We start from the raw sequence: 11991 nt of genomic DNA on the forward strand, positions 1-11991 counted from the left end.
AGGCACAATGCAAAAGTTAGTTATTCACAATAGGAGAAAGACAATGCCTTCAACTTGATTCTCAGTCTTCTACATAGAGCTTCAGGGGCATCTCAGGACAGAATGGCAATTCCTTCTCCAAGGGTGACCTTTCTGTTTCCTTGGAACAAAAATGCACACATTTGCAAAAGCCATGTCAAATTCTGTAATTTGTTTTCTTTGCCTGATGATGACTATAAAAAACAAAAACGAATATAACACTGTAATTCTGAGGGTGAAAGGGTCAACTGAAAGCCACTGCATGTGTAAATCCAACATTTATAATACAGAAACGATTTTCAGTGTTCCAGATTCAGCCTCCACTTCCACACCATTTCCAATACAGACTCGATGACTCACATGGCAACAGCCACCTTCTGCAGCATCCCTCAGATGACACTGACCTTTTCTAGATAGAGGCCACACACCAATCCAGTGGCTCAATACTCCTTACAAACTGGCCTATTTTTCTAGAAAGCCCCCAAAGAACTGTGAAATGTGCCCCTGAGTTCACCTGCGCTGAGCTCTTCAGTGTTATCACATGCTGGGAATAAAAGAGTTATGTCAGAGAGCAGGCGTGGAACAGAAATCCTACAGTTGGGAAGCTTGTTGTTTTCTGAAATTTCCAAATTGTTTAGGTCCTAGGCTGATTGAGTACTCCCTATGACTGTGTCAGAACCAGGCCTTTGAAGAGATTCACATACCTCTGGCCCGGGTACCCCTCAGAGTATTTGTTATTTAAGCAAGAGCCTAGGGCCTCCAAAACTGCTCGGCTGGCGAAATTCTCCGAGGCAATCAGCTCCAATCCAACCCTCTGCCGGTTACTCTCCTTCTTAATGATGTTGTAAACCTTATGAGAAGAAAACAGATGCTTGGTATTTGGAAATTTTAGTTTAAAATTTTGCTCTGATCCAAATTACAACCTCCTAAAGGGAAAAGACACTCTTTCACATTAATATCGATTGTGCCTTCAGAAGTTGACCTTAACCTAACATCAAGGACTTTCATAACACTTAAGGAACAGAACGAATCCTCCTCAAAGGTTTTAGTATCTGAGAAAGCACTAATCAATGAATTAAGAAAAACAAAATGATGGCCAGGCACGGTGGCTCATGACTGTAATCCCAGCACTTTGGGAGACCGAGGCTGGTGGATCACCCGAGGTCAGGAGTTCTAGACCAGCCTAGCCAACATGGTGAAACCCCATCTCTACTAAAAACACAAAACTTGGCCGGGCGCAGTGGCTCGCACCTGTAATCCCAGCACTTTGGGAGGCCGAGGTGGGCGGATCACCTGAGGTCAGGAGTTGGAGACCAGCCTGACCAACATGGAGAAACCCCATCTCTACTGAAAAATACAAAATTAGCCGGGCATGGTGGCGCATGCCTGTAATCCCAGCTACTCAGGAGGCTGAGGCAGGAGAACCACTTGAACCCGGGAGGCAGAGGTTGCGGTGAGCCGAGATTGCGCCATTGTACTCCAGCCTGGGTGACAAGAATGAAACTGTCTCAAAAAACAAAAAAACAAAACTTAGACGGGTGTGATGGCAGGTGCCTATAATCTCAGCTACTCGGGGGGCCGAGGCAGGAGAATTGCTTGAACCTGGGAGGTGGAGGATGCAGTGAGCTGAGATCGCGCCATCACACTCCAGCCCGGGAAATAAGAGTGAGACTTCATCTCAAAAAAAGGAAAACAAAATGATTGAAGAGAAAGTTATCTTTAAGTGTCCCACCTAATTTTTACCACCACCATCCTCTGTTATTTTTATCCCTACATTTCACAAGTTTCTCCCTCCCTGAATCTTATTCCTCGTTCCTCTTCCTTAAAAGAAAAGATGCTTTAGGCCGGGTGCGGTAGCTCACGTCTCTAATCCCAGCACTTTGGGAGGCCGGGACAGGTGGGTCACAAGGTCAGGAGATCGAGACCATCCTGGCTAACATGGTGAAACCCCGTCTCTACTAAAAATACAAAAAAATTAGCCGGGCGTGGTGGCAGGCGCCTGTATTCCCAGCTGCTTGGGAGGCTGAGGTAGGAGAATGGCATGAACCTGGGAGGTGGAGGTTGCAGTGAGCTGAGATCGCATGACTGCACTCCAGCCTGGGCGACAGAGCAAGACTCTGTCTCAAAAAAAAAAAAAAGAAAAGATGCTTTACGCCAGGCGCGGTGGCTCACACCTGTAATCCCAGCACTTCAGGAGACTAAGGTAGGTTGGTTGATTGAGCCCAGGAGTTCAAGACCAGCCTGGGCAACATGGTGAAACCCGGTCTCTACCAAAACACAAAAAAGTAGCCAGGTGTGGTGGCGTGCACTTGTAGTCCCAGTGACTCAGGAGGCCGAAGTGGAAGGATTACTTGAGCCCAGGAGGCAGAGGCTGCAGTGAGCTGAGGCAAGATCACAGCACTGCATTCCAGCCTGAGTGACAGAGTGAGACCCTGTCTCAAAAATGAAAAGAAATTTCAGCAAATTCATAGAGACAGAAAGTAGATGAGTGATTGACCAGGGTTGGGGAGTTTGGGTTGACTGCTAATGGGTTCAAGTTTTCTTTCTGGGGGGATAAAAATGTTCTAAAATTGACTATGAATATACTAAAAACCACTAAATAATATGGCAAATGAGTGATATCTCAATAAAGCTTTTGTAAAAACAATTAAGGCCGGGCGTGGTGGCTCATGCCTGTAATCCCAGCATTTTGGGATGCTGAGGCTGGTGGATCAACTGAGGTCAGGAGTTTCAGACCACCCTGGCCAACATGGTGAAATCCCATCTCTACTAAAAACACAGAAATTAGGCCAGGCACAGTGGCTCAGGCCTGTAATCCCAGCACTTTGGGAGGCCGAGAAAGGCGATCACGAGGTCAGGAGATTGAGACCATCCTGGCTAACACGGTGAAATCCCATCTCTACTAAAAAAAAAAAAAAAAAATACAAAAAATTAGCCAGGGTGTGGTGGCTGGCACCTGTAGTTCCAGCTACTCGGGAGGCTGAGGCAGGAGAATGGCATGAACTCGGGAGATGGAGCTTGCAGTGAGCCGAGATTGCACCACCGCACTACAGCCTGAGTGACAGAGCAAGACTATATCTCAAAAAATAAAAAAAGGCCGGGTGTGGTGGCTCATGCCTGTAATCCCAGCACTTTGGGAGGCCGAGGTGGGCGGATCATGAGGTCAGGAGATCGAGACCATCCTAGCTAACACGGTGAAACCCCGTCTCTACTAAAAAATACAAAAAATTAGCGGGGTGTGGTGGCAGGCACCTGTAGTCCCAGCTACTCAGGAGGCTGAGGCAGGAGAATGGCATGAACCTGGGAGGTGGAGCTTGCAGTGAGCTGAGATCACGCCACTGCACTCCAGCCTGGGTGACAGAGTGAGACTCCATCTCAAAAAAATAAACAACTAAAATAAAATAAAATAAAATAAAGGTGCTTCCAGATGTCTAGATAGATCTATATCCCCTGTGAACTGTCAGGAAAGGGTCAACTGTCAGTGATCTCTCCCCTTCTCTGCTTTCCTCCAGAGCACCCTGCACAGTGCTCCACACTTTGAAGAAACCCAACAATCTTTAAATTTACCCTCAAAGGATTTGTAGCCATTTTGTCTGCCACCAGCTCTAAATCCAGCAGGATAATACTCATTTCAAGGCTGTCCCTAATTAATTTGTAATTAGAACTAGATATTTAAATGAAGGCCTCCAACAAAAAAACATCTGTGAAGACCCCACAAATCTCACCTCAACATCACTGTCTTTGAGGGGCTGTGCCAGCATCTTGTCATGTGAGGACCACAGGTCAGCATCCTTGTGGGCCCCGTTGACTGGCATCGTCATTGCACTGGTTCGAAGCTGCCTAAAAATGGGAAAAACATGTGTAGCTTCCAGAATTAAATTTATTTTTTTATTTTGTTTATTTTTTATTTATTTTTGAGATGTAGTCTTGCTCTGTTGCCCAGGCTGGAGTGCGGTGGCATGATTTTGGCTCACTGCAACCTCCGCCTCCCAGGTTCAAGAGATTCTCCTGCCTCAATCTTCTGACTACAGGGGCATGCCACCACGCCCAGCTAATTTTTTGTATTTTTAGTAGAGACAAGGTTTCACTGTGTTAGCCAGGATGGTCTCAATCTCCTGACTTTGTCATCCGCCCACGTCGGCTTCCCAAAGTGCTGGGATTACAGGCGTCAGCTACCGCGCCCCAACTATTTATTTTTATTTTTTTGAGACAAGAGTCTCACTCTGTCACCCAGGCTGGAGTGCAATGGTATGATCTTGGCTCACTGCAACCTCCGCCTCCTGGGTTCAAGTGATTCTCCTGCCTCAGCCTCCTGAGTAGCTGGGACTACAGGCGTGCACCACTACGCCTGGCTAATTTGTGTATTTTTCGTAGAGATAGAGTTTTACCACGTTGGTCAGGCTAGTCTTGAACTCCTCTCAAGTGATCCACCTGCCTCGGCCTCCCAAAGTGCTGGGATTACAGGCGTGAGCCACCATGCCTGGCCCTAGCATTACATTGAATCAAAGCTCATCACAACCTGTTAGTTCTATCAAGTTGCTAAACTAACACATTTTTTTAGCCTTTCCCTCAGAATTGCTTGGTAAACACGAGCATATTCTATTGCAAAACCACTGTGTGGAACTTCTGGTTCCTTTCCTAACTGCAGACGTCAGCTCATCTTCCTCAGAAATGAGAACTGACCCTCCTCCCCACCTGCAGGGAGCGAAACTCTGCCTCCTCTCAGCCAGACTTCTCATGGGTATAGCTTATCTCCCACAACTAAACTAAGTTCCTTGAAAGTAAGGACTGAGTGCTACTTTTTAAAAAATCTCCTGCGGTACCCAACACTGCTATACATGAAGAATATTTTCTGGTCGGGCATGGTAGCTCATGCCTGTAATCCCAGCACTTTGGGAGGCCGAGGTGGGCGGATCACAAGGTCTGGATTTCGAGACCATCCTGGCCAACCTGGTGAAACCCCGTCTCTACTAAAAATACAAAAAATGAGCTGGATGTTGTGGCACGCGCCTGTAGTCCTAGCTACTCGGGAGGCTGAGGCAGGAGAATCACTTGAATCTGGGAGGCGGAGCTTGCAGTGAGCCGAGATCACACCACTGCACTCCAGCCTGGCCACAGAGCAAGACTCCACCTCAAAAAACAAAAAAAAAAGAGTATTTTCCAAATGACTGAACAGATGAATCATTGACTTGAAACAATTCCACTGGCAGGAAACTGGCAGGCTCTCATAAAATAGTAAATATTCACTATTTAGCAACTTTTTCAAAAGATTTTTTGGGACACACGAGTTAATGATGAACAGGATATAGGCAGTTGGGATCATCTTTCCAGGATGACCACCAGTAGCATTTTATAAATGATAATGTAAGTACAGCAAATAGCACCTATTCACTCAGTCTGGACACATTTCTCCAGGCTCCAGAAAAATGTAAATGGGAGTTTTGCCATAAGAAGGGCCTCAAAAATCTCTATATGATTTTTGAATATATAAGGGCCTCATTTTAATCCTAGCAACACTTTAATGTGTTAATTTATTTCATACTTCAAGTAATGAAATTGAGGCTCAGGGCCAGGCATGGCAACTCACACCTGTAATCCCAGCACTTTGGGAGGCCATGAGTTCAAGACCAGCCTAGGCATTGCTACAAAAAAAAAAATTAGCTGGGCATGGTGGGATGGGCCTATAGTCCTAGCTACTGGGTTAGGACTGTTTTTGTTTGTTTTTTTTTTTTCCGAGATGGAGTCTCACTTTGTCACCCGGGCTGGAGTACAGTGGCACGATCTCGGCTCACTGCAAGCTCCGCCTCCCGGGTTCACACCATTCTCCTGCCTCAGCCTCCCGAGTAGCCAGCACTACAGGTGCCCACCACCACGCCCGGCTAATTTTTTTTGTATTTTTTCGGTAGAGACGGGGTTTCACCGGTTAGCCAGGATGGTCTCGATCTCCTGACCTCGTGATCCGCCCGTCTCGGCCTCCCAAAGTGCTGGGATTACAGATGTGAGCCACCACGCCCGGCCTGGGCGAGGACTCTTAAAAAAAAAAAAAAAAGAACTAAAGGAAGAAAAATAAACAACATTAGAAAAGTGAAATATCGTGGCTGGGCGTGGTGGCTCATTGAACTCCAGCCTGGCGACAGAGCGAGACTCTGTCTCAAAGAAAAGTAAAATATCTTAGCCTAGGGCTGCACAGAAAGTTAGCCACAGAGGTAGGACTCGAAACCCCAAAGCACATGCTCTAAGTACTCCACAGAGTTCCTGTGAAGCTGTTAGTTAAAAATATGTACTTGGGCTGGGTGTGGTGGCTCATGCCTGTAATTCCAGCACTTTGGGAGGCTGAGGCAGGAGGATCACTTGAGCCCAGGAGTTCAAGACTGGCCTGGGCAACATGGTGAAGCCCCATCTCTACAAAAAATATAAATTATTAGCTGGTCGTGGTGGCATGCATCTGTAGTCCCAGCTATTCAGGATGCTGAGGTGGGAGGATCACCTGAGCCTGGAAGCTAGAGGTTGCAATGAGCCGTGATTGTGGCAGTGCACTCCAGCCCGGGTGACAGAGTAAGACCCTGTGTGTGAGTTTTTTGTTTTTTTTAATAAAAAAAGGACTTGTTTGAATATAAATCTTCCTAAAGAATTACAGGTTGCGGCCGGGCGCGGTGGCTCACACTTGTAATCCCAGCACTTTGGGAGGCCGAGGCGGGCGGATCACGAGGTCAGGAGATCGAGACCACGGTGAAACCCCGTCTCTACTAAAAATACAAAAAAATTAGCCGGGCGTGGTGGCAGGCGCCTGTAGTCCCAGCTACTCGGAGAGGCTGAGGCAGGAGAATGGCATGAACCCGGGAGGCGGAGCTTGCAGTGAGCCGAGACTGCGCCACTGCACTCCAGCCTGGGTGACAGAGCGAGACTCTGTCTCAAAAAAAAAAAAAAAAAAAAAAGAATTACAGGTTGGGCTGGGCCCAGTGGCTCATGCCTGTAATCCCAGCAGTTTGGGAGGCCAAGGCGGGCGGATCATGAGGTCATAAGTTTGAGACCAGCCTGGCCAACATGATGAAAGCCCGTCTCTACTAAAAATACAAAAATTAGCCAGGTGTGGTGGTGGGCACCTGTAATCCCAGCTACTCGGGAGGCTGAGGCAGGAGAATTGCTTGGACCCGGGAGGCAGAGATTGTAGTGAGCCGAGATCACACCACTGCACTCTAGCCTGGGTGACAAAGCAAGACTCCGTCTCAGGGAAAAAAAAAAAAATGCCTGGCGTGGTGGCTCATGCCTGTAATCCCAGCACTTAGTGGGGTCAAGGCGGGAGGATCCTTTGAGCCTAGGAGTTCAACCACAGCCTAGGCAACACAGTGAAACCACGTCTCTACAAAAATTTAGAAATTAAGCTGGGCAAGGTGGCTCACATCTGTAATCCCAGCACTTTGGAAGGCTGAGGTGGGCAGATCAACTTGAGGCCAGGAGTTTGAGACCAGCCTGGCCAACACGGCGAAACCCCATCTCTACTAAAAATACTAAAATTAGATGGGCGTAGTGGCGGGCCCCTGTAATCCCAGCTATGCGGGAGGCTGAGGTAGGAAAATCGCTTGAACCCAGGAGGTGGAGGTTGCAGTGAGCCGAGATCATCCCATTGCACTTCAGCCTGGGTGACAGAGCAAGACTCCATCACAAAAAAAAAAAAAGGAATACACAAGGCCAGGCATGGTCGCTCACACTTGTAATCCCAGAACTCTGAGAGGCTGAGGCGAGAATATCACTTGAGCCCAGGAGTTCAAGACCAGCCTAGGCAACATGGCAAAACCCTGTCTCTAAAAAAAAATACAAAAAATTACCCGAGCCTTGTGGCGCACACCTGTATTCTCAGCTACTCTGGGTGGCTGAGGTAGGAGGATCGCTTGAGTCCCAGAGGTTGAGGCTGCAGTGAGCCGTGATTTTCCCACAGCACTCCAGCCTGGCCAAGAGAGCAAGACCCTGTCTCAAAAAAAAAAAAAAAAAAAAAAGAAAAAGAAAAAGAAAAAGAAAAGAAAAGAAAGAAAGATGCAATAAATGGGTGCAGGGCTACTTCAGACTGGGCCAGGGAATATCCCCGAGCTGAAATCTGAGCTGTGGAAAGGAGCCAACCATGAGATCTGGGATGAGAGCAATCTATGCAGAGTAAACAAGTGCAGAGCACCCCAAGTTCAAAGGCCAAAGGAGAAACTGTGACTGGCCAAGGGTCAGAAATCAGGCTTGCACACCTGAAGTCTGGGGAGTCACAGGACCACAAGAGTCAAGACCACTCTGGGCAACATAGTGAGACCCCTATCTCTCTAAAAAGAAAAAAAAGCAGTCGGGCGCAGTGGCTGACGCCTGTAATCCCAGCACTTTGGGAGGCCGAGGTGGGTGGATCACTTGAGGTCAGGAGTTTGATACCAGCCTGGCCAATACGGTGAAACCCCATCTCTACTAAAAATACAAAAATTAGCCAGGGGCAGTGGCTCATGCCTGTAATCCCAGCACTTTGGGAGGCCAAGGCGGGTGGATCACCTGAGGTCAGGAGTTCGAGACCAGCCTGACCAACACGGTAAAACTCCGTCTCTACTAAAAATACAAAAATTAGCTGGGTGTGTGGCGCACACCTGTAACCCCAGCTACTCAGGAGGCTGAGGCAAGATAATCGCTCAAACCCAGGAGGTTGCAGTGAGCTGAGATCGTGCCACTGCACTCCAGCCTGGACAACAGAGCAAGACTCTGTCTCAAAAAAAAATCAAAACAAAAACAAAAATTAGCCAGGCATGGTGGCATATGCCTGTAATCCCAGCTACTCGGGGGGCTGAGACAGAATAGCTTGAACCAGTGAGGTAGAGATTGCAGTAAGCCGAGATCATGCCACTGCACTCCAGCCTGGGTGACAGAGCTAGACTCTGTTTCAAAAAAAAAACAAAAAACAAAAAAGAAAAAAGGGAGGCCGGGCACGGTGGCTCACGCCTGTAATCCCAGCACTTTGGGAGGCCGAGGCGGGCAGATCACGAGGTCAGGAGATCAAGACCATCCTGGCTAACATGGTGAAACCCCGACTCTACTAAAAATACAAAAAATTAGCCGGACGCAGTGGCGGGCGCCTGTAGTCCCAGCTACTCGGGAGGCTGAGGCAGGAGAATGGCATGAACCCAGGAGGCAGAGCTTGCAGTGAGCCGAGATAGTGCCACTGCAGTTTGGCCTGGGCGAAAGAGCAAGACTCCGTCTCAACAAAAAAGAAAAAAGAAAAAAGGAGGCCAGGCGCGGTGGCTCACACCTGTAATCCCAGCACTTTGGGAGGCCGAGGCGGGCAGATCACGAGGTCAGGAGATCGAGACCATCCTGGCTAACATGCTGAAACCCCGTCTCTACAAAAATACAAAAAAATTAGCTGGGCGTGGTGGCGGGCACCTGTAGTCCCAGCTACTCGGGAGGCCGAGGCAGGAGAATGGCGTGAACCTGGGAGGCAGAGCTTGCAGTAAGCCGAGATCACACCACTGCTCTCCGGCCTGGGCAACAGAGTGAGACTCCGTCTCCAAAAAAAGAAAAAAGAAACTTGGGAATCTTGGGGACATCTTCATTGACATTCAGTAATACCTGGCAAGCCCCCCAGCCAACACAGCTCACTGCAACATCAGTCACTACAGCATTGGATATTTCTGTAGAGGCACTGTTGCTCATGTGTGGCATGATCCTCAACATCAGGGAAAAAGACCTAGTAAGTGAAGTCACCTGCAAGGTCACCAACCTCCCCATGCCTCCAAATCTTACCTGGGCCTTTGTCACACAAGTGGATCCAGCCAAGGATCTGCTCAGGGAACTACCTTGTTGTACATCTTCTACCTCACACACAGATTTTGTGTTCTCTTCTTCACAGAGGAAGAAATTGAGGCCCAGGGAGCTAACTTGTCTAAAGCCATATAAGAGCCAGAATCTGAACTCTGGTTTCTCTTCAGTTCCAAAGCTTTGTCCCAGGACATCGCACTAAATAAAAACACAATTACCCACTTCCGTTCCAAGCTCCCCCAAGTAATAAATTTTCTTCTTTCTTTTCTCTTTCTTTCTTTCTGTCTCTCTCTCTCTCTTTTTTTTTTTTTTTGAGATGGAGTCTCACTCTGTCACTCAGGCTGGAGTGCAGTGGCGTGATCTCCGCTCACTGCAACCTCCATCTCCCGGGTTAAAGCGATTCTCCTGCCTCAGCTTTCCGAGTAGCTGGGATTACAGGTGTGTGCCACCACGGACAGCTAGTTTTTTTGTATTTTTAGTAGAGACGGGGTTTCACCATGTTGGCCAGGCTGGTCTCAAACTACTGACCTCAAGTGATCCACCCACCTCGGCCTCCCAAAATGCTGGGATTACACTCATAAGCCACCGAGCCCGGCCTACAATGTTATTTCTGTAAGAACCTAAACTGGTGTTTCCAGTCTATTCTCTGGGTAACTGCCCGATTGAAGGCCCGCATCTGTGCTGACCTCAGCTGGACCAAGGGTCACTTAACTCCCGAAATCTCGAAGCAGAGGCACCGGGCCAAGAACTTCACAGTGCAACATTTGTCTCCTAGAACAGGGGGTGGCAGATTGCGGGCAACAGGAAGTGCTCATTCCCCACAGGGATCTGGTGGCACGGGCCAAAAGTGGAGCGACCCTGCGCGTAGCCTTTAGGGGCGCAGGCTTTGAGAACCCGGGTTCTATTCCGGGCTCTGCCATTCAAGTTGCCTCCTTTCTCCGGGCCCCACCACCTTCCTCACCTGTAAAATGGGGGAAACAGTAACACTTGACTTGCAGCTTTGTTGTGAAGGAGCGAGGCTAGGGGTTGTGTTTAAATCGAAAATGCTCAACGAGAAAAGTGCTCAGTAGAGCGCTACTACTCACATCCGCAATAAGCCTTCGCATTCTTGCCAAAGGCCACGGGCCGCCACCCCATTATACCGAATGTGCCTGGAACTGGGGCGCTGCGGCTGGCCGCCGCCCGATCCCCAGCCCAGGCGCGACCCAAGCGCTCCCCTCCCGTCGTTCCGGCTGCAGAGGGTGGGCTACGGCGGGGGACAGCGAGGACGCCGAAGCACCCCCCGGGCTCTGGGACGCCGCGGCCCTCGGAACCGAAGCCGCCCACCTACCGGAACACGGCCCGCGCACGTGCCTAGCGACGCCTCGGTCCTACGCCGCCGCCGGTGCCACCAGAGTCCCAGACCCGCTAACCCAACGCCCCACGCACCGCCGCGAGCCAGCCACGTGACCGGCCGCTGCAACCCCAAACCCCGAACTTGGCGCGGGACGGCTCGCACTCCGTTAGGTGCACCCCGCGCGCCAGGCTTAGGCTCGCCCCCGGAGGCGCCCAATCAGAGAGCGCAGCCAAGCAGGGGCCGCCGCCAAACGCACCCGCGCTATTGGCTGCGGCGCAGCGGCGGGCAGGGCCTGCTTCTCCTGGGCCGGCCGGAGGCCGCGTGGTGCAGCTGCGCACCTGGGGCAGGGACCTGTACAACTGACCCGCTTTGGCTGCAGGCCTGGTGTGTGGACCGAGATTTCCAGGAAGGCTACACAGGACCTTCCTCACTTAAGCCTGTCGCTTGGGCCATGGGATTATGAGTGAATTTTGTTCATGATACTACGTTTAGTTTGCAAGGTGGTCATTTAAATTAGGACAAATGTGAGTCCAAACTGCAACATTATTACTCTGTAGGTGTATGATCCACGAGCAGGCACTTTATTATTATTATTGTTATTTTTTATTTTTATTTTTTTGAGACAGGGTCTCACTCTGTCGCCCAGGTTAGAGTAGAGATGGAGGTCTAACTATGTTGCCTCCCGGGAGGCGGAGGTTGCAGTGAGTTGAGATCGCGCCACTGCACTCCAGTCTGGGGGACGGAGCGAGACAACGTCTCAAAAAGAATAAAATAAGATAAATACAACACTGAGTGACACACAATAAGGACTCAATGAACATTACCTATTGTTAAGAATGATAAAAACCGGGGCCGCATGT

The 11991-nt window shown here is 49.4% G+C and overlaps 1 protein-coding gene across 5 annotated transcripts in view; it reads right to left on the minus strand.

The window, feature by feature from the left end:
• SHMT1 (serine hydroxymethyltransferase 1) overlaps positions 1-11322 on the minus strand; it is a 35032-nt gene extending 23710 nt beyond the window's left edge. The window contains exons 1-3 of one of the 5 annotated variants that reach the window (XM_058428977.1): positions 10881-11085; positions 3744-3858; positions 723-868 (exon numbers count right to left, since the gene is read on the minus strand). In XM_058428977.1, the coding sequence (XP_058284960.1) occupies positions 723-868; positions 3744-3858; positions 10881-10882 (263 nt within the window). In that variant the 5' untranslated portion in view covers positions 10883-11085. Of the gene's footprint in view, positions 1-722; positions 869-3743; positions 3859-7864; positions 8230-9780; positions 9937-10756; positions 11086-11125 lie in introns of those variants that run through there. The other 4 variants (XM_032178680.2, XM_058428978.1, XM_058428979.1 and 1 more) reach the window with 4 other exon arrangements.
• Positions 11323-11991: the final 669 nt, after the last annotated feature.

The sequence above is a fragment of the Hylobates moloch genome, unplaced genomic scaffold (genome assembly GCF_009828535.3).
Source record: "Hylobates moloch isolate HMO894 unplaced genomic scaffold, HMol_V3 SCAFFOLD_15, whole genome shotgun sequence".
NCBI classification, from domain to species: Eukaryota; Metazoa; Chordata; class Mammalia; order Primates; family Hylobatidae; genus Hylobates; species Hylobates moloch.